At 40.1% G+C, this 22,710-nt stretch overlaps 1 protein-coding gene across 1 annotated transcript in view; it reads right to left on the reverse strand.

The window, feature by feature from the left end:
• The window catches only part of tti1 (TELO2 interacting protein 1), an 88,777-nt gene that overhangs the window by 49,455 nt on the left and 16,612 nt on the right, over window positions 1-22,710 (reverse strand). Inside the window, 12 exon segments of the mRNA XM_034173308.1 lie at window positions 3,654-3,738; window positions 3,740-3,858; window positions 4,241-4,382; window positions 7,352-7,410; window positions 7,413-7,459; window positions 7,461-7,500; window positions 7,639-7,653; window positions 7,656-7,778; window positions 8,727-8,744; window positions 13,000-13,008; window positions 14,369-14,528; window positions 19,340-19,753. Coding sequence (XP_034029199.1) covers window positions 3,654-3,738; window positions 3,740-3,858; window positions 4,241-4,382; window positions 7,352-7,410; window positions 7,413-7,459; window positions 7,461-7,500; window positions 7,639-7,653; window positions 7,656-7,778; window positions 8,727-8,744; window positions 13,000-13,008; window positions 14,369-14,528; window positions 19,340-19,753 — 1,231 coding nt within the window.

A 22,710-nucleotide genomic window follows, 5' to 3' on the forward strand; every position in this document is an offset into this window, starting at 1 on the left:
TGTGCATCCAGAACAATGCTCGCAAGCAACAATATTTTCTGTACACCACCAGAGTGACTGCACAACAAGAAGACTGGTGAAGGAAGCCACCAAGACAGCCATGACAACTCCAAAGGAGTTAAAGGCTTTAGCAGCTGTCATGCTGGAGTGGAAAAGAGAAGGATTTTCATACAGGAAACAGATTAAATCTAGACTGAAGTCTTCCAATTGAACCTCTGGTGAACTGTGAGCTGAAATGTCAGGTGTTATTTTTTTTAATAAAAATCTCCCCAATATATTCAACACAGCACTAAATCTGCCATTGGATCGAAAGAAGAAAACACACACCTTCAGCAGGCTCTGAAGGGAAAAACAAAATAAAACAAAACAGACTTTGGCTGTGATGCAAGTCTGCCATCTGGTGGTTAAAAAAGCTCATACACGTCAAGAGAAAACCTACAACTTTTTATTCCCACTGCAAGACTTTGTAGCTGCAACAGTTTGTTGAAAAACTCATCAACATTATTTGTGTCACCATAAGTTTTTAATAACTCAGCCACAAATATCATCAAAAGTTGCATTTCATGCAGCTGGAAAACATGAAGTTGCACTAAATATTGCCACAGTTCCAGTGTTTCTGCTGAGGAAAAGAATGAATGCATGCAAATATGAACCAATGTTATATTTTAAGGCTTCTGAGCACTTTGAGCTAATGGGGATTAAAAGAACTACCGTAATTTCCGGACTATTAACCGCTACTTTTTTTCCCCACACTCTTTGAACAGTGCGATTTTTACAATGATGCAGCTAATTTATGGATTTTTACAGGCTTTTTTCTCACAATACGTCAATTGATGTTGTCAATTAATTTCCTAAATGCTTCGCTCCTCATGAGGTGTAAATTCACACACAGTGTAAATATAAAGGTCTTACCTGCTCATTTTTGTGAAGAAAAGTCCCTCTCCGCCACCAGAGTTGCGCCGTCAGCGGAGCGGACTCTACTCCCCCCACCCTTCCACACCGGTTCTCTGTCTTGGCGCAACAAGTCGATAAAGTCACAGCGCCTCGTTAACATGTCATTTACCGCAGACTCCATCCGATCCTGGCTGCACGCAATGAAATCTCTAGAAAAAGTTAAAAATGCTCAGTTCTCCATGTGGAGCAGAGACACCGTGTGCGTGCACTGGATGACGTGCGCGTCAATATTTACGTGTAACAATTCAGGGAAAAAAGCATTTACGGTACTTAATTAAAAGTTAACATCTTTCTGTGTAAATACAGTAGTGTTCAGAATAATATTAGTGCTATGTGACTAAAAAGATTAATCCAGGTTTTGAGTATATTTCTTATTGTTACATGAGAAACAAGGTACCAGTAGATTCAGTAGATTCTCACAAATCCAACAAGACCACGCATTCATGATATGCACACTCTTAAGGCTATGAAATTGGGCTATTAGTAAAAAAGTAGAAAAGGGGGTGTTCACAATAATAGTAGTGTGGCATTCAGTCAGTGAGTTTGTCAATTTTGTGGAACAAACAGGTGTGAATCAGGTGCCCCCTATGTAAGGATGAAGCCAGCACCTGTTGAACATGCTTTTCTTTTTAAAAGCCTGAGGAAAATGGGACGTTCAAGACATTGTTCAGAAGAACAGCGTAGTTTGATTAAAAAGTTGATTGGAGAGGGGAAAACCTATACGCAGGTGCAAAAAATTATAGGCTGTTCATCTACAATGATCTCCAATGCTTTAAAATGGACAAAAAAACAGAGATGCGTGGGAGAAAATGGAAAACAACCATCAAAATGGATAGAAGAATAACCAGAATGGCAATGGCTCACCCATTGATCAGCTCCAGGATGATCAAAGACAGTCTGAGTTACCTGGCAAAGCTCCTCTGTTAAATAAAAGACATGTGCAGAAGAGGTTACAATTTGCCAAAGAAACACATCAACTGGCCTAAAGAAGAAATGGAGGAATATTTTGTGGACTGATGAGAGTAAAACTGTTATTTTTGGGTCCAAGGTCCGCAGACATTTTGTGAGACAAACCCCAAACTCTGAATTCAAGCCACAGTTCACCCAGTGAGACAGTGAAGCATGGTGTGCAAGCATCATGATATGAGCATGTTTCTCCTACTATGGTGTTGGGCCTATAATCGCATACCAGGTATCATGGATCAGTTTGGATATGTCAAAATACTTGAAGAGGACATGTTGCCTTATGCTGAAGAGGACATGCCCTTGAAATGGGTGTTTCAACAAGACAATGACCCCAAGCACACTAGTAAACCAGCAAAATCTTGGTTCCAAACCAACAAAATTAATGCCTCGCAGATGTGAAGAAATCATGAAAAACTGTGGTTATACAACTAAATACTAGTTTGGTGATTCACAGGATTGCTAAAAAAGCAGTTTGAACATAATAGTTTTGAGTTTGTAGCATCAACTGACAGGGTAGCAGTACTGACAGTGCAGCAGTACTAACGGGGACTAGAAGGAGAGAACATATTTCACCCATATTGGCCTCTCTTCATTGGCTTCCTGTTAATTCTAGAATATAATTTAAAATTCTTCTTCTTACTTATAAGGTTTTGAATAATCAGGTCCCATCTTATCTTAGGGACCTCATAGTACCATATCACCCCAATAGAGCGCTTCGCTCTCAGACTGCAGGCTTACTTGTAGTTCCTAGGGTTTTTAAGAGTAGAATGGGAGGCAGAGCCTTCAGCTTTCAGGCTCCTCTTCTCTGGAACCAGCTCCCAATTCGGATCAGGAGACAGACACCCTCTCTACTTTTAAGATTAGGCTTAAAACTTTCCTTTTTGCTAAAGCTTATAGTTAGGGCTGGATCAGGTGACCCTGAACCATCCCTTAATTATGCTGCTATAGACTTAGACTGCTGGGGGTTTCCCATGATGCACTGAGTGTTTCTTTCTCTTTTTGCTCTGTATGCACCCACCACTCTGCACTCTGCATGAGTTTTTCCTTCCCACTGTCGCCAAGTGCTTGCTCACAGGGGGTCGTTTTGACCGTTGGGGTTTTTCTGTAATTATTGTATGGCTTTTGCCTTACAATATAAAGCGCCCTTGGGGTAACTGTCGTTGTGATTTGGCGCTATATAAATAAAATTGATTTGATTTGAATCAACAAGCAGATGCTACTATTATTGTGAACACCCCCTTTTCTACTTTTTTTTTTTTTACTAATACCCCAATTTCATAACTTAAGAGTGTGCATATCATGAATGCTTGGTCTTGTTTGGATTTGTGAGAATCTACTGGTACGTTAACACTAAAAAATATACTCAAAACCTGGATTAATCTTTTTAGTCACATAGCCACTATTATTATTCTGAACACTACTCTATCTTATATTACAATGTGAAGACCCCGCGGCTTATAGACAAGTGCGGCCTATTTATGTACAATTTCTTTATTCTTTTTAAAATTGGTGTGTGTGGCTAATATTCAGGTGTGCTCTATAGTCCAGAAATTACGGTAGCTACCAAACACTGGCGGGGGGGGCAACAAAAAAAACCAAAACAACAAAAAAAAAAACACTGCCATCATGTCTGATCTTGTTCAATCATCTTTACACTAAGCAGTACTCATCAATCTAGTCTGCACAAGTGTTGCTATGATGATATCATGTTGAGTGAGTTTCTGATGTCCTACCCAGGTCGAGGCTGTGGCACAGTGAGCCCAGCCCTGCAGTACTGCCAGCTGGAGGTTTGTAGACCAGGGTGTGCGTGTACACGGTGTCCAGCTTTGGCGCTAATCGGAGCCTGTCGTATCAGAGAGGATCTCAGCTTTGGAAGAACGTCTTTGGAGACCCTCCATCTCAGGAAGTCACCACACCTGGCGCCCAGCGTGCACAGAACCTGACAAACCCACATGTAGTCAGTAATACTGTGATTATTGTTGGACAGCAATTTGAAGATGTTCTTGGACTCTGTGTCACTGGAATTGAATTTTTTTTTAAATTTCATTAAAAAACTGCAGTAAGTACTGCAACGTTCCTGCAAAATAAATAAATAAATAAATAAAATAGTTTACTCTTAATAATATGATACCTTGTAACAGTCACTTAAGCATTGTGGACTTTCTGTGTGATATTAATATGAAGATATTATCACACGATAGACAAATCTAATACATTATCTAGTTTACTTCCTCACGTTTTGCCTCCATCAGACTTTTTCAAAGGTGCCAGGAAAAGCATCCATTGTTACACTTAATTAATAGAGTAAACGTTTATTTACCCCTGAAGGCTCTTAGGACAGCTAAAGGGTCATCAGCTGTCAGTCTCTGCAGGAGGGCAGGCCAGCATCGATGGACCATAGGCAGCAGTTCATTTTCTCTCTCGCTCAGTAAACACACACAAAGCTCCAACACATCCAACACCTTACAAATAAATCAACAGTGAAACCATCAGCAATGCACAACGTGTTCTCAGAGTGCAGGAATAACAACAATTACACGTAGTAGTGTTGGTGTAGGACGAGCTTTCTTTGAATTCCTAAGAAATTTGCATGCTAAAAAAATATGGTTGACTGTAGTTTAGCTTCCAGTGTTTTATGTCTTATGGGTGACTTGAAGCTACCAGTAACAGGTAGCTTCAAGTCAACCATCAGTGGTGGCCACCAGACTGAGGATCTGGAACTGAATGAAACTGACAAACAAGCTCATTTCAATCTAAATGTAACCTCAACCACGCCTGCAAGAAGCATAGACGTGTAGCAGGTAGCAGCTCTATGGTGTATTACATAAAGAAAACAAATTTGGAGTTTTTGATTGATCTGATTAATAAAATTAAACAGCGATTCATCAGTTTATCCTGATAATATAACGTTTTGATAACTCTAGCAGAAGTCAATAGGCGTGTTGGTCTAAAAATTAAGTGTGTGGTTTAATAGACAGCTGGTACACTGATATCGTCTGTCACCAGAAAGCATTTACACACTAGAACAGCAAAATCCAGGTCTAATGTCAAGTGCGAAGACAAAGAACCCAACATCAGATGTGCCTTACATAAGCAGGTTCACAACACATGTACACCCTGCTTACCTGCACAGTTCCCTGAAACAGTGTATTCGTGTGACAGTGTATTACGGCCACTGGTTTCAGAGGTTAAAAAAAAAAAAAAAATACGCACATAAAAAAAAACCTATTCTGCTCCTATGTCTCCCTGTCTCACACAAATTATGTGTGAAGTGGTGATGTTTGTAATGGGAAAACACTCTCTTGCTTCTCCCCTAAAGCTAAAGATCAATCCCAAATATCTTTGTTGGTGTTGTATCATTAGGAACATGATTGCAGTCATTTCTGCAGTGTTTTAGAAGTTGCCATGGAGCCAGTGACAGCTAACGTGTGAGCTAAAGTGATAATCATTATAACATCTGATTCATGATCTGTCACTTTCTCAGCAACGAAAGGTGTTGAGTTTGCTCGATTCCTGTTGAGAGTTAACTAATTCAAGTGCAATAGGATTATGTGCAGTTTAGATATGTGTATTAGGGATATGTGCAATATGCATGAACCATCTGTGCAAGACTGTTGTGCAAAAGGGGTGTGTGCAATATTGGTGTGTGTATTAAGTTATGTGCAATATGCATGAGTTATGAAACTATGCCATGGCAGTTTTATCTGTGCAGCTTTTGGAGTCCAAGACAAATTTCCCAGAGGGGACAATAAAGTGTATCGTATTGTATCGTAATTCATAAGATGAGCTGGTATAACAGTGAAAAGCCCAGATTGGGTTACCCATAATCCCCTATAATTGTAATTGTTCTGTCTGAGTTATTTTCATTGGTTGCTTCGTCCAAACCATCGGCATGTTTATTGGACCCCATTCCTGCCAGGCTGCTCAAGGAAGTCCTACCATTATTTAATGCTTCAATCTTAAATATGATCAATCTATCTTTGTTAGTTGGTTATGTACCACAGGCCTTTAAGGTGGCAGTAATTAAACCATTACTTAAAAAGCCATCACTTGACCCAGCTATCTTAGCTAATTATAGGCCAATTTCCAACCTTCCTTTTCTCTCAAAGATTCTTGAGAGGGTAGTTGTAAAACAGCTAACTGATCACCTGCAGAGGAATGGTCTATTTGAAGAGTTTCAGTCAGGTTTTAGAATTCATCATAGTACAGAAACAGCATTAGTGAAGGTTACAAATGATCTTATGGCTTCGGACAGTGGACTTATCTCTGTGCTTGTTCTGTTGGACCTCAGTGCTGCTTTTGATACTGTTGACCATAAAATTTTATTACAGAGATTAGAGCATGTCATAGGTATTAAAGGCACTTCCCTGATCTCTAGTAATACTGTGAGAAATCTTGGAGTCATTTTTGATCAGGATATGTCATTCAAAGCGCATATTAAACAATATGTAGGACTGCCTTTTTGCCATTTACGCAATATCTCTAAAATCAGAAAGGTCTTGTCTCAGAGTGATGCTGAAAAACTAATTCATGCATTTATTTCCTCTAGGCTGGACTATTGTAATTCATTATTATCAGGTTGTCCTAAAAGTTCCCTAAAAAGCCTTCAGTTGGTTCAGAATGCTGCAGCTAGAGTACTGACGGGGACTAGCAGGAGAGAGCATATCTCACCCGTGTTGGCCTCTCTTCATTGCTTCCTGTTAATTCTAGAATAGAATTTAAAATTCTTCTTCTTACTTATAAGGTTTTGAATAATCAGGTCCCATCTTATCTTAGGGACCTCATAGTACCATATTACCCCATTAGAGCGCTTCGCTCTCAGACTGTGGGCTTACTTGTAGTTCCTAGGGTTTGTAAGAGTAGAATGGGAGGCAGAGCCTTCAGCTTTCAGGCTCCTCTCCTGTGGAACCAGCTCCCAATTCAGATCAGGGAGACAGATACCCTCTCTACTTTTAAGATTAGGCTTAAAACTTTCCTTTTCGCTAAGGCTTATAGTTAGGGCTGGATCGGGTGACCCTGGACCATCCCTTGGTTATGCTGCTTAGACGTAGATTGTGGGGGGGTTCCCATGATGCACTATTTCTTTCTCTTTTTGCTCCGTATGCAGCACTCTGCATTTAATCATTAGTGATCGATCTCTGCCCCCCTTCACGGCATGTTCTTTTTCCTGGTTTTTTTCCCTCAGCCCCAACCAGTCTCAGCAGAAGACTGCCCCTCCCTGAGGCTGGTTCTGCTGGAGGTTTCTTCCTGTTAAAAGGGAGGTTTTTTCCTTCCCACTGTTGCCAAGTGCTTGCTCATAGGGGGTCGTTTTGACCGTTGGGGTTTTTATAATTATGTATGGCCTGCCTTACAATATGGAGCGCCTTGGGGCAACTGTTTGTTGTGATTTGGCGCTATATAAGAAAAAGTTGATTGATGATATAAGCTGCACCTTGAGCCGGAGCCTGAGGTCAGGGTCGACAGCAGAATGAATGCAGCGCTCCATAACACCTTAGTAATGCTCAGGTGTGAAGGAAGCTCAGCGTTCACATCTGAGCAGTAAGATCTTCAGATCTTCACAGTGTGTGGGAGGAGGCACCTCTGAAAACAAACAACACATTCAAATGGATAACGTGATCACTCCACTGCTTCGTACTTACACTTGACTCTTATTCATATCGTGTTTGCTGCTATAAAACATACAGTACTGTTGTGTCAATTGCACAGAAACTGTATTACCGAGGTCTTCATTGTATCCTCCTCGATTCCAATTCCCTCTGCCAATCTTTCTGTTTGCGGTTAATTCAGCAGGAACTGGCGGATGTTCAGGATCTCCTGGCTGGCAGTCGCCTGCTTGGTGCCGGCAGACGCAAATAGTTCTACCACAACGAGTTGGGAACCACCTACCGCTATCAAAAATGAAAAGATAAGAATGAGATTTTAAAGGTGATGGTCTAGTGTGTTAAGGCGTTGGGTTTGAGACCAGAAGATCCTCGGTTCAATCCCAGCCTGACTGAAAAATCAATCATCAATCAATTTTGTTATATACAGCGCCAAATCACAACAAACAGTTCCCCAAGGCACTTTATATTGTAGGCAAGGCCATACAATAATGTACGTAAAAACCCCCAACGGTCAAAAACGACCCCCTGTGAGCAAGCATTTGGCGACAGTGTGAAGGAAAAACATCCCTTTTAACAGAAAGAAACCTCCAGCAGAACCAGGGTCCAGGGAGGGGGCAGTCTCTGCTGAGACTGTGTTGGGGCTGAGGGGAGAGGAATCGGGGAAAAAGACATGCTGTGGAAGACAGCAGAGATCAATCACTAATGATTAAATGCAGAGTGGTGCATACAGAGCAAAAAGAGAAAGGAAAACACTCAGTGCATCATGGGAACCCCCCAGCATTCTAAGTCTATAGCAGCATAACTAAGGGATGGTTCAGGGTCACCTGATCCAGCCCTAACTATAAGCTTTAGCAAAAGGGAAAGTTTTAGCCTAATCTTAAAAGTAGAAAGGGTGTCTGTCTCCCTGATCTGAATTGGGAGCTGGTTCCACAGGAGAGGAGCCTGAAAGCTGAAGGCTCTGCTCTCCCATTCTACTCTTACAACCCTAGGAACTACAAGTAAGCCTGCAGTCTGAGAGCTAAGCACTCTATTGGGTGTGTATGGTACTATGAGGTCCCTAAGATAAAGAGGGACCTGATTATTCAAAACCTTATAAGTAAGAAGAAGATTTTAAATTCTATTCCAGAAGTAACAGGAAGCCAATGAGAGAGGCCAATATGGGTGAGATATACTCTCCCTTCTAGTCCCCGTTAGTACTCTAGCTGCAGCATTTTGAATTAACTGAAGCTTTTCAGGGAACTTTTAGGACAACCTGATAATAATGAATTACAATAGTCCAGCCTAGAGGAAATAAATGCTGAATTAGTTTTTCAGCATCACTCAGACAAGACCTTTCTAATTTTAGAGTATTGCGTAAATGCAAAAAAGCAGTCCTACATATTGTTTAATATGCGCATTGAATGACATATCCTGATCAAAAATGACTCCAAGATTTCTCACAGTATTACTAGAGGTCAGGGTAATGCCATCCAGAGTAAGGATCTGGTTAGACACCATGTTTCTAAGATTTGTGGGGCCAAGTACAATAACGTCAGTTTTATCTGAGTTTAAAAGCAGGAAATTAGAGGTCATCCATGTCCTTTATGTCTGTAAGACATCCTGCAGTTTAGCTAATTGGTGTGTGTCCTCTGGCTTCATGGATAGATAAAGCTGGGTATCATCTGCGTAACAATGAAAATTTAAGCAATGCCGTCTAATAATACTGCCTAAGGGAAGCATGTACAAAGTGAATAAAATTGGTCCTAGCACAGAACCTTGTGGAACTCCATAATTAACCTTAGTCTGTGAAGAAGATTCCCCATTTACATGAACAATTGTAATCTATTAGATAAATATGATTCAAACCACCGCAGTGCAGTGCCTTTAATACCTATGGCATGCTCTAATCTCTGTAATAAAATTTTATGGTCAACAGTATCAAAAGCAGCACTGAGGTCTAACAGAACAAGCACAGAGATGAGTCCACTGTCTGAGGCCATAAGAAGATCATTTGTAACCTTCACTAATGCTGTTTCTGTACTATGATGAATTCTAAAACCTGACTGAAACTCTTCAAATAGACCATTCCTCTGCAGATGATCAGTTAGCTGTTTTACAACTACCCTTTCAAGAATTTTGAGAGAAAGGAAGGTTGGAGATTGGCCTATAATTAGCTAAGATAGCTGGGTCAAGTGATGGCTTTTTAAGTAATGGTTTAATTACTGCCACCTTAAAAGCCTGTGGTACATAGCCAACTAATAAAGATAGATTGATCATATTTAAGATCGAAGCATTAAATAATGGTAGGGCTTCCTTGAGCAGCCTGGTAGGAATGGGGTCTAATAGACATGTTGATGGTTTGGATGAAGTAACTAATGAAAATAACTCAGACAGAACAATCGGAGAGAAAGAGTCTAACCAAATACCGGCATCACTGAAAGCAGCCAAAGATAACGATACGTCTTTGGGATGGTTATGAATAATTTTTTCTCTAATAGTTAAAATTTTATTAGCAAAGAAAGTCATGAAGTCATTACTAGTTAAAGTTAAAGGAATACTCGACTCAATAGAGCTCTGACTCTGTCAGCCTGGCTACAGTGCTGAAAAGAAACCTGGGGTTGTTCTTATTTTCTTCAATTAGTGATGAGTAGTAAGATGTCCTAGCTTTACGGAGGGCTTTTTTATAGAGCAACAGACTCTTTTTCCAGGCTAAGTGAAGATCTTAGCCTGGAGACAGACACCCTCTCTACTTTTAAGATTAGGCTTAAAACTTTCCTTTTTGCTAAAGCTTATAGTTAGGGCTGGATCAGGTGACCCTGAACCATCCCTTAGTTATGCTGCTATAGACGTAGACTGCTGGGGGGTTCCCATGATGCACTGTTTCTTTCTCTTTTTGCTCTGTATGCACCACTCTGCATTTAATCATTAGTGATCGATCTCTGCTCCCCTCCACAGCATGTCTTTTTCCTGGTTCTCTCCCTCAGCCCCAACCAGTCCCAGCAGAAGACTGCCCCTCCCTGAGCCTGGTTCTGCTGGAGGTTTCTTCCTGTTAAAAGGGAGTTTTTCCTTCCCACTGTAGCCAAGTGCTTGCTCACAGGGGGTTGTTTTGACCGTTGGGGTTTTACATCACTATTGTGTGGCCTTGCCTTACAATATAAAGCGCCTTGGGGCAACTGTTTGTTGTGATTTGGCGCTATATAAAAAAAATTGATTGATTGATCTTCTAAATTAATGAGACGCCATTTCCTCTCCAACTTACGGGTTATCTGCTTTAAGCTGCGAGTTTGTGAGTTATACCACGGAGTCAGGCACTTCTGATTTAAAGCTCTCTTTTTCAGAGGAGCTACAGCATCTAAAGTTGTCTTCAATGAGGATGTAAAACTACTGACGAGATACTCTATCTCACTTACAGAGTTTAGGTAGCTACTCTGCACTGTGTTGGTATATGGCATTAGAGAACATAAAGAAGGAATCATATCCTTAAACCTAGTTACAGCGCTTTCTGAAAGACTTCTAGTGTAATGAAACTTATTCCCCACTGCTGGGTAGTCCATCAGAGTAAATGTAAATGTTATTAAGAAATGATCAGACAGAAGGGAGTTTTCAGGGAATACTGTTAAGTCTTCAATTTCCATACCATAAGTCTGAACAAGATCTAAGATATGATTAAAGTGGTGGGTGGACTCATTTACATTTTGAGCAAAGCCAATTGAGTCTAATAATAGATTAAATGCAGTGTTGAGGCTGTCATTCTCAGCATCTGTGTGGATGTTAAAATTGCCCACTATAATTATCTTATCTGAGCTAAGCGCTAAGTCAGACAAAAGGTCTGAAAATTCACAGAGAAACTCACAGTAACGACCAGGTTGACGACAGATAATAACATAACTGGTTTTTGGGACTTCCAATTTGGATGGACAAGACTAAGAGTCAAGCTTTCAAATGAATTAAAGCTCTGTCTGGGTTTTTGATTAATTAATAAGCTGGTATGGAAGACTGCTGCTAATCCTCCGCCTCGGCCCGTGCTACGAACATTCTGGCAGTTAGTGTGACTCGGGGGTGTTGACTCATTTAAACTAACATATTCATCCTGCTGTAACCAGGTTTCTGTAAGGCAGAATAAATCAATATGTTGATCAATTATTATATCATTTACTAACAGGGACTTAGAAGAGAGAGACCTAATGTTTAATAGACCACGTTTAACTGTTTTAGTCTGTGGTGCAGTTGAAGGTGCTATATTGTTTTTTCTTTTTGCATTTTTATGCTTAAATAGATTTTTGCTGGTTATTGGTGGTCTGGGAGCAGGCACCGTCTCTACGGGGATGGGGTAATGAGGGGATGGCAGGGGGAGAGAAGCTGCAGAGAGGTGTGTCAGACTACAACTCTGCTTCCTGGTCCCAACCCTGGATAGTCACGGTTTGGAGGATTTAAGAAAATTGGCCAGATTTCTAGAAATGAGAGCTGCTCCATCCAAAGTGGGATGGATGCCGTCTCTCCTAACAAGACCAGGTTTTCCCCAGAAGCTTTGCCAATTATCTATGAAGCCCACCTCATTTTTTGGACACCACTCAGACAGCCAGCAATTCAGGGAGAACATGCGGCTAAACATGTCACTCCCGGTCCGATTGGGGAGGGGCCCAGAGAAAACTACAGAGTCCGACATTGTTTTTGCAAAGTTACACACCGATGCAATGTTAAGTTTAGTGACCTCCGACTAGCGTAACAGGGTGTCATTACTGCAGACGTGAATTACAATCTTACCAAATTTACGCTTAGCCTTAGCCAGCAGTTTCAAATTTCCTTCAATGTCGCCTGCTCTGGCCCCCGGAAGACAATTGACTATGGTTGCTGGTGTCGCTAACTTCACATTTCTTAAAACAGAGTCGCCAATAACCAGAGTTTGATCCTCTGCGGGTGTGTCGTCGAGTGGGGAAAAACGGTTAGAGATGTGAATGGGTTGGCGGTGTACACGGGGCTTCTGATTAGGGCTACGCTTCCTCCTCACAGTCACCCAGTCGGCCTGCTTTCCCGGCTGCTCAGGATCTGCCAGAGGGAAACTAACGGCGGCTAAGCTACCTTGGTCCGCACCAACTACAGGGGCCTGGCGAGCTGTAGAATTTTCCACGGTGCGGAGCCGAGTCTCCAATTCGCCCAGCCTGGCCTCCAAAGCTATGAATAAGCTACACTTATTACAAGCACCATTACTGCTAAAGGAGGCCGAGGAATAACTAAACATTTCACACCCAGAGCAGAAAAGTGCAGGAGAGACAGGAGAAGCCGCCATGCTAAACCGGCTAAGAGCTAGTAGCTGCGCTAAGCTAGCGGATTCCTCAAAACACAGAAGGTGAATAATGTGTAAATAATTTAGAGGCGATTCAGCAGAGGGAGTGCTTTAGTTAAGGCACGTGAAGATTACACTGTGAAACAAATCGTTATCTAGATAACTAGATCAATCTAACTGCGCAGATTAAACAGCTAACAGATACAGCAAAACACCACTGTGCTCCGGAACAGGAAGTGATACAATACCCAAATATCCTTTGGGTATTGGCCTTTAGTGATACAAAATCACTAAAGGCCCTTGGGTAAGGTCTTTAATCCCCTATTGCTCCCGGTGTGTAGTGAGCGCCTTGTATGGCAGCAGCCTGACATTGGGGTGAATGTGAGGCATAATTTGTAAAGCACTTTGAGCGTCTGATGCAGATGGAAAAGCGCTATATAAATGCAGTCCATTTACATTTTTTACTATCTCCATTTTTAGTGTTACTAATCTTTTTCCCACAACTGCACAACAGGGTTTTGATTCACAATACAGCAGGTAATGTTCCAGCCAACACTAGATTCATGATAGAAATTTAGCCGTCGGTGTTTCCTTAAAATAATTTGATTCTTGTGAGGATGAAAAATTCTGAAAGTAATGATGATTTGAAACAACCATTAAAGTCTCAAACTAATTAATTCTGGAATATCCTCACGCACAAATCTACCGTATTATTTTACTTATTGCAAACAACAATACATAAGGGACAAAAACAATATATAAGAATGCAGTGAAATATCATTCCAAATTTTATAGACCAGTTAGATTTACCCTGTTCTCCCTTCAGAAGGTCCAGGGCTCTGTACGTGAAATTCTGCCTGAAGAGGGGGTGGGCCAATGCACAAGGATGGCCAATATATTGTACACTGGAATGTCAAATTAAATAAAATGTTTAATTTTAATCACAAATATATATATATATCTTTTCTCATTCTTTAAATGTATTCCATATAGTTTAATTAAATTTCAGGTCGGCATTTAACCAGCTTTCTACAAAAAAGAGGGTTGACTGATGCCTGCAAATATATTCTAGAAATCACTTACTTTTATGTTATTAATTGCTAGCTAACAGAAGAGGGTAACTGTGCTGCAAATGCCTGTTTGTAGACACTAAAATTCCAACAGTGGTTTTTGGATTATGGTGAAATTTTGTAGAGAGCTGAGTCCTCGGTCAACAGACAAGCAAATTCTGGATTCGATCCACATCTACCTTAAAGTGCTTCATTTCATCACTTTCTTCTTGCCACAAGATATAGCACATCTTCCTTTGATCTCACTCTATAACATTCTCACTTTAACAAATGACAACCACCTGATAAGGACGAAAGAATCCTGGCTGTTTTGGTGCTACGCCTTCTCTCAATGATCTCATTTCTAATTTTTTTTTCCATTTTTTCTTTTGCAATCTAGTTTTATATCAAACCCATTTAACCTCACTCTTACATAAAGTCTGTAGGTACTCGCACACCGAACCATACTGTGACTGCTAAAAAATCTTGGGTCCAAACACAACCAGGCAGTGTGTGGAGTTTAGATGTCTCACCTAGTGCTTTCATGAGCGCATAAAGCACAGAGCAAAAAAGGGCAGCTGTGTGATCGTAGCTAAGATCCAGAGCCGTCAGCACATCCTGGATAATATCGCCAACCAGAGGAAGTAAGCTGCAGTCAGAATGGGTCAACATCACTGTCAGCACCCGTGGAGTCTGTCCAACAACACAAACACAAACCCACATACAGTCATCATCTGAATGATGAAGCTCACAAACCTGGATCTGATTTTACTGCATAAACTGTCTGGAAGGTTTGTAAACACTTCACATCATAATATATACCAGTTTGCTCTGTCAGGCTCATAATTTTTTTTAGAACTGCTTTGTCACTTGTGTTACAATATCTGTTCAGAGAATGTCAAAGTACGTTTTGTTAATATAATAATTTAAATCTTGTGTGACTTATTTCAAAGTGTATACAGTATATATATAATAATGATAAAAAACTGCATTATCTATGGCCACCAGTGATGCCGGTAACGCATTACTCTAATCTGACCACTTGTTTTTAGTAACGAATAATCTAACACATTAATCTTTCCAAATCAGTAATCAGATTAAAGTTACTTCTCCAAGTCACTGTGCGTTACTATTATTTTTGCATTGTGCATAAATAGCAGCATTAAACTTGGTCCGTGGGCAGGAGGTCGGGGTTCGACTGAACTGCCCACTTTAAGCGAGCTGTGGGCTTTTCATCTGCAGTTTTCTGCAGCAGCTCGTCCTCACCTCTTAAAGCACGGTGACAACAGCACACCTGCACTGATCTTTACAAAGACATTTTTATGTTTTTTTCCTCCTTTATTTAGAATTCTGATCTGACCCGCTCCGTATCTGGTCATTAACAACTGCTGATCTTCAGCGACACGTCAACAACTAACACTATTTTCCACTCAAATGCACCTAAACTCTCTTTCTGAGGACCACATTATGTGAAAACGCAATAAAACTTTCTTACCTGTAAATCTGGTCATGTTTTCTGCATAAATAAATGTTATCCATTCTTTGTGCTCAACCACCAAAGCAGGGGCGAATCCAGATGCAATGGGGGCGTGGGGCAAGGATGTGCCCTCCCCCCACAACACCCCTAAATTAAAGGTCCAGTTTTGAAGCTTTTTTTTTACTACAACTACTAATACTATTTATAATAATAATAATTTCGACAAGTAAAATGTTTAGAGAGAATTTAAATGTTAGAAAAATGTTAGAAAGAATTTAATAGTTACATTTATAAACAATGCAGGCTAGAAATTGCAAGTTTTACTGTTACAGTGCTGTCAACCATTAAATATGAGATCAAGAAAGAGGGCTTTATTTTACTTTTTATAAAACAAGTATTTATTTTCATTGAAGTCAAGAAAGGGTGACTATAAAGCGAGTTCTGGCTAAACAAGTATCATTGTCATGTTGAGGTGACAGAGGGTTGTTGTCAACAGCTGGGGAAAGTAACTAAAAAAGTAACTAGTAATCTAACTTAGTTACTTTTACAACTGAGTAATCAGTAAAGTAACTAAGTTACTTTTTCAAGGAGTAATCAGTAATTGGATTACTTTTTCAAAGTAACTGTGGCAACACTGATGGCCAAAACATGGAACCCTCCATACACATGACAAGCTGCTCCTGTGTACTGATATGAAAGAGGTACTGAACTCTGAAACAGAAGCATCATTAAGCTGTATGTCAACTGCCATAAAACAAGAAGGTGATGAAGAAGATTTGAACAAGACAGGTGTGCTGGGTCCCACAGAATGAGTGGAAAAATAAATCATGTTCTCAAGCTAAAAGATCACACTCTTGAATAAACTGAAAGAATAACCTTCTTATTACTTGGAATAGTTGCTTGGACACTGTGGGGTAATCACAGCAGCAACAAGAGGAACACCTAGGCTAAGATAAGGCTAACTATAATACTTTAAAATGTATAGGACTTTTACAATATTTAATTACATTTATTGAGGTAAATGTGCACATATTTAGATCTGAACAGATGTTCTTGACTGTTCAGTGGCAACAAGAAGCAGTTTATTTTTGAGTTCTTTGTGCCTTGTACAATAACATTAGTTATGCAGCCAGTCTGTTCTGTGTGAGTCTGATCCTGTCAGATCTCAGACGTTAACCAGCCTAGGTCCTGGATGGGAGACCTCTTCGGAAGATCAGTGTGTTCTTCCAGATAAAACTGGAGTTGTATCAAGAAGGGCATCTGGCACAATACGTGTCAAATCCCAATATGGATCTGTGCTGGATCCACTGTGGCAACTCCACTGAAACGGGAGCAGCCAAAAGGCAAACATTAACAGTAACTAGCCCATTAGATTCTGCTTGCTAATGTGGCATTTGTGTTAATGTTATTGTAATAATTCTTGTTGCATGAAGCATTAGTACATTTTCAAAACAAATGTGACTTATAGACCATATTTTTTCTATTCACAACACATTTATGGACAGATGCATCTAATACTCCAGCAAAAAAAATAGTCCAGAAAATACAGTAAACCTTGTGTTAATTATCCAAAAATTCTACAGTTTATGTTTTGCGAAATTCTGTAAAAAAAAAAAAAATCTACTAACATTTCCTCATTTTGGCAACCCAAGTGGCTTTGTGGGCCTAAGATGCACATCATGTAATCACATTAACCAGTCTGAATAGTTTCAAATCATATTTCCTGTTAATCTGTACTGTATGGAAAGTAAAGGCAAAACTTTCTTTAATATATACTTTTACAAATCTGATGGGTTTATTCCATTAGTCACTAAATTGACTGGTGTCTATTCCAGGTTTGTGAGACAAACACCATAACTCATTATCAGAGAATGAGCCAAAGCATGTTTAGATTAGATTGAGCATATCTAAACATGCTTTGGCTCAATCTCTGCACCCTGCTGTGGAGGTGGGTGTTAATAATGAGGTGACACCTAGATTTACAGAATTTGATACTATTTCACTAGATGCGCTAGCAAAGCTCGTGACGTCTACAAAAAGCACAACCTGCCTATTTGATCCTATACCAACAAAATTGTTTACAGACCTGTGGCCTGTTCTTGGGCCTACTGTGTTGGAAATTGTTAATCTTTCATTAAGCTCTGGTTCTGTTCCCGGGTGTTTTAAATCTGAAGTGATTAAACCATTGCTTAATAAATCTGGTCTTGACCCTGGTGTATTGAGTAATTACAGGCCGATAGCAAATCTGTCTTTCTGTTATAAAATTCTGGAAAAAGTGGTCTCACGGCAGCTTGTAGACCATCTTACTGAGAATGATCTTTTTGAGTCACTTCAGTCTGCTTTCAGAAAACATCACTCCACAGAGACAGCGCTTACCAGAGTGGTGAATGATTTTCTGTGTGCAATGGATTCGGACACCATAATGGTTTTAGTGCTCTTGGATCTTGGTGCTGCGTTTGATACTGTGGATCATCGTGTTTTACTTGATGGGCAAGAAAATTACTTTGGGATTACTGGAAGTGTTCTTGCTTGGCTGATGTCATACTTGTCCAGTCGTTCTTATTGTGTTGTGTATAACAACACTACTTCTGGTCTTGGTAAAAATGAAATTTGGGGTTCCAGAGGGGTCTGTGTTAGGCCCCTTGCTTTTCTCACTTTATATAGCGCCCCTTGGGCATATTCTGCGGCATTACGGGATTGCCTTTCATTGTTATGCTGACGATACTCAATTGTACATGCCGGTAACCTTGCCCATATAAAAGCCTTGGAAGATTGCCTTATATCTGTGAGAAGTTGGTTGTCTAGTAATTTCCTACTCTTGAATTCTGATAAGACTGAAATGATGGTTCTTGGTCCAGCCAGACATCGGCATCATTTTGACCAGTTGGCACCTAATTTTGGTTCGTGTGTTGTGCATCATACGGACAAAGTGAGGAATCTTGGAGTACTTTTCGATCCTACGTTGTCTTTTGGCCCCCACATTAGAGACATTACGAGGACTGCCTTCTTTCATCTGCGAAATGTGGCAAGGATTCGTCCCATCCTGTCTATGGCTGATGCTGAAACTTTGATACATGTGTTTATTTCTTCCAGATTGGATTATTGTAATGTTTTATTTTCTGGCCTGAATGCTGCTGCCAGACTTTTGACACAAAGTAGGTTTGACCACATTACTCCCATTCTGGCATCCCTTCATTGGCTACCGGTTTCTGCCAGATCGGATTTTAAAGTTTTATTGTTGGTTTATAAAATTGTTCATGGACTGGCACCTTCCTACCTGGCGGACTTGGTTAAGCCCTACGTACCTGCGAAGCCCTTGCATTCGCAGGGCGCAGGGCTTCTGTGTGTTCTGAGGATGAACAAGAAGTCTGTGGGGTATAGAGCCTTCTCCTATCGTGGTCCGACTCTTTGGAACGATCTACCTGCTGTTATTCGGCAGTCTGACACGGTGGAGACTTTTAAATCAAGACTGAAGACCCACTTTTTTAGACTGTCTTATCATTAATTTAATTTGTTTGTGTTTGCTTTGTAATTTCCATTTATTCTTCTGTGTTTTATCTTTTTGTTGTGCTGATCGACTGAATCAAACACTTTGCAAAGACCAACACGTTATTGAAATTATTCTCGTAATGAGTATCTGCAGACCTAGGATGCGGTCAATGGCTGACTTAATGGTCTCGAATTTACAATCACTGAGCAGCAATCAGCTGCCATTGGATGCTGTTGACAATGATCCTTGTAAGGCCCCTTCCCAGCACAGAGAGGTCAAACACATATGAATCAAAACGGTTAATAATTATGTCATCTCCTTCATTCATATTATTGGTCAAAGTTTCCAATGAGTTCCAGGTTGCGGTCAAAGAAATGACGCCTGTATCTATAATCTTTGTTGGGTTTCAGTTTGTAGTAATCAAAGCACTGAGGGTTAATCTACTGCTGGCCTCTTTATAAATGTAAGTATGCATAAATGGACGTCATAAAACATACAGTATACTGTGATAAAAGTAAGAAATCACCAGAGTTTTACCTGTGGGTGCTGACTGAGCCTCTGCAGATTCAGAGATATGTCACTGAGGAGGTAATCAGAGTTGGCATTGATCAGATCCTTCAGGGAATTATATCCACAGGTGTTACTGATATCCCACATTGAGTCTAGTGCTGTTTGGCTGATGAGCAGTGTCTCCTCCCCAGCTTTCTCCAGTAAAGGGTACAGTGACGTCATCAGCAGGGGACGGAAGTCACGCCCCAGAGCTTCAGCAAAGCAGGCGATGCCTTCGAGCTGGATACACAGCTGCCAAATGTTGCTGTTAAGCTGGTGGGTTGTGGGAGAGGAGGATGAAGAAGAGAGGGCATATGATGAAGGAATCACTTGGAGAGAGTTGGCGTTTGTGCTGCTGACTTCACTGCTGGATATGGACAGAAGCGTGGATGAGCTGAGCAGCTACAAAAGAGAGAATAACGAAGAGAAAAGACTATCACACAGATGCAGAATTAGGTCTATAAACATTCAGACAACAACAAACTTTTTATTTTAGCGGTCTACCACAGCATGTTGGAAATAATTAACATAGTAACCTGTGAGCTTGGAGGACATTCAGAATAAGGTGCACAAATGTGGACATGATTTGGAAAAAGTACAATGAATATGCTGGAAAAAATAATTAAATTAGATAGAACTTTACTGATCCCTTGGGAAGACTCCTTCAGGGAAAGTGAAATTCCAGTAGCATTGTTCAGCAATATTCAGGGGAGGTGATGATCTAGTGGTTCAAGTGTTCGGCTTGAGACCAGAAGATTCTCGGTTCAAATCCCAGCCTAGCTGGAAAATCACTAAGGGCCCTTGGGCAAGGTCCTTAATCCCCTAGTTGCTCCCGGTGTGTAGTGAGCGCCTTGTATGGCAGCACCATCACATCGGGGTCAATGTGAGGCATTATTTGTAAAGCGCTTTGAGCATCTGATGCAGATGGAAAAGTGCTATATAAATGCAGTCCATTTACCATTTATTTACCATTGTATAGCAGCACTGAGGGTAAGAAGCACACAGAATATCAAAAGTGAAAGTAAAGTAAGTAAGTCCCTTTGGCTGCTCCCTTGTTTTGCACTCGGGGTCACCATTTGCATGTTTAATTGGCACACATTTTGCGCCAGATGCCCTTCCCGACTTAACTCCACATTACATGAAGAAATATGACAGGGGTGGGATTTGAACCGGGAACCTTCTGCACTCTGTACAGTATACAGCCTGTACATAATTAAAAGATAAATATTAATTTATAAGTGACAGCAAACCTAAGAGATGCACAGCATGATGACAGCATAATTATGGAGCAAGTAGCTCAGTGGATAAGAAGCTGGCCTGCCAATATGGTCACCTGCGTTCAAATCCCGCTGCCCTCAGGACTTATACGTTGGACTTACTTAAACATAATAGTGAGTCCCTTTGTCTTCTCACTTGTTTTCACTCGGGGTCGCCACAGCAGATACGAGGTGGATCTGCATGTTTATTTAGCACAATTTCACTTCTTGATGCAACTCCCTACTACATCGAATAGGCAGGGTGGGGTTCAAATTGGAAACCTACTGCAGTGGAAACAAGCGCACAGAACCATTTGCCCCCGCCCCCTTACTTAAGCATAACAGGCTACACTAAATAAATATAAGACCTATGTGACTAACCTTTATCATTCCATCTCTGGCTGATCTATCCCATGTTTTTACAAGAACATCATGCTGATCAATTCATTAGTCACTGATTATTATCAGTTTGTCATCTTTGAGGAATTAGGCAGTGGGTTGTAAACCTATACAGTAATATTCATCTGAAAAGCCTGTAAGAAAACACTGAATTTGTATTCAAATATTTACCAAAATTGTTTTATATTCTAATCCAATTACATTTGTTCTGCAAATCTGATTGGTTAATCATGTGAGATTTCAGACCATAAAATATCGTGTTGGCAAAATATTTGAACATTTCACATTTGATGTATTACTCTGCACCCTGACCGCGTTGCTATGCAGATGTCAATAATGACGCTGTCAGTTGAGAGCAACAGAAACTAGTGCAGTGACGGCGAAGCCGAAATGCGTGGATTTAATGGATTGAACTGGACTGATTGATGGATTTAACTCAATGCAGCTGACGAGATGGAGAAATCTGTGGCTCTGCTCACAGAATTTCCAGTCTGGCATGAAGACGCTCTTTGATGAGGCGACCACACCCTTTCACAACGATTCGCTGACCGAATTACATACATGTCAACCCCTTTGAGGGTCCACCTGTATAACCAAGTGAGAAAATTCATAAAATCCACACAAAAATCAACACAAAATCCTTATAACCTCCAAATCGCACCAAAATCAGTTTTATTACAGTACACACAACCGCATAGCGGTATCACATAACTGGGTTTTTGTCCACATATTATGAGTTGCCACAATGACAAAGTCAGGATCATTAGTATTTCCTCCACAGTTGAATTTCAAACAATAGAGATCTAGTATTCATGCATCAAGCTGAATTTTATAGAACTGAATGTGTCAAATTTAGTTATTTTTTACAGAAACAAGAACTGTGTGTCACTAGTGGAAATAAATTAATAAAATGAAAACAAAATCGAATATAATGAACAAAATAAAACATACCTCAAAACTTCATCAAGTGATATTGATACCATTATTGATTCCGCTTATCGATCCGATTCCTTATTGATTCCCTTATCGATACCTCTTGTGAATTTTTTGTGTACTAAAAGTAGGCTTTACAGGTTTTCTATTTCAACAGGTCAAAGAGCTTTTTCTTATCGTGCACTCGCTCTGTGGAACAGTCTTCCTGCAACCGTGAGACAGTGGACATTTTAAGTCAAGACTTAAAGCCTATTTTTATTCTCTTTCTTATGAATAGTTTTTATTTTTTATCTGTTTTATTCTTTTATTTCTGTTTTTAATTACGTATTTGAATTTTTACATTTTTATTTATTTATTTGAATTTTTATGTTGAACTGTTATATGTGAGGTGCCTTGAGACAACTTTTGTTGTGATTTGGCGCTTTATAAGCTGATTAAATTGAAACTGAACAACATTTTATTGAGTCTTAAAGTAAATAAATATGAAATTGGTCACTGGATCCTTAAACTTTGGACATAATAAACTCTACATGGTGGATCCTTGATCTCTGGACATAAATAGGAATAAACAAAATCTGTAGTTTTTGTCAAAAGCATTTCCTTTCAGACATTATTGGCATAAATGTCTCTCCATACATCTGAGCTGAACTCTTACAGCTGCTGTGCTGCACGTCATTTGTAAAGAATGCAGCACGGCTCATTTTGGGAGGAAAAAAAAGTTTTAAAAAAGTCTATTGTAGTTTCTTGTCTGTATTACAGCGTTTGTAAGAG

This window comes from Thalassophryne amazonica, chromosome 6 (genome assembly GCF_902500255.1).
Source record: "Thalassophryne amazonica chromosome 6, fThaAma1.1, whole genome shotgun sequence".
In the NCBI taxonomy this organism is placed as follows: Eukaryota; Metazoa; Chordata; class Actinopteri; order Batrachoidiformes; family Batrachoididae; genus Thalassophryne; species Thalassophryne amazonica.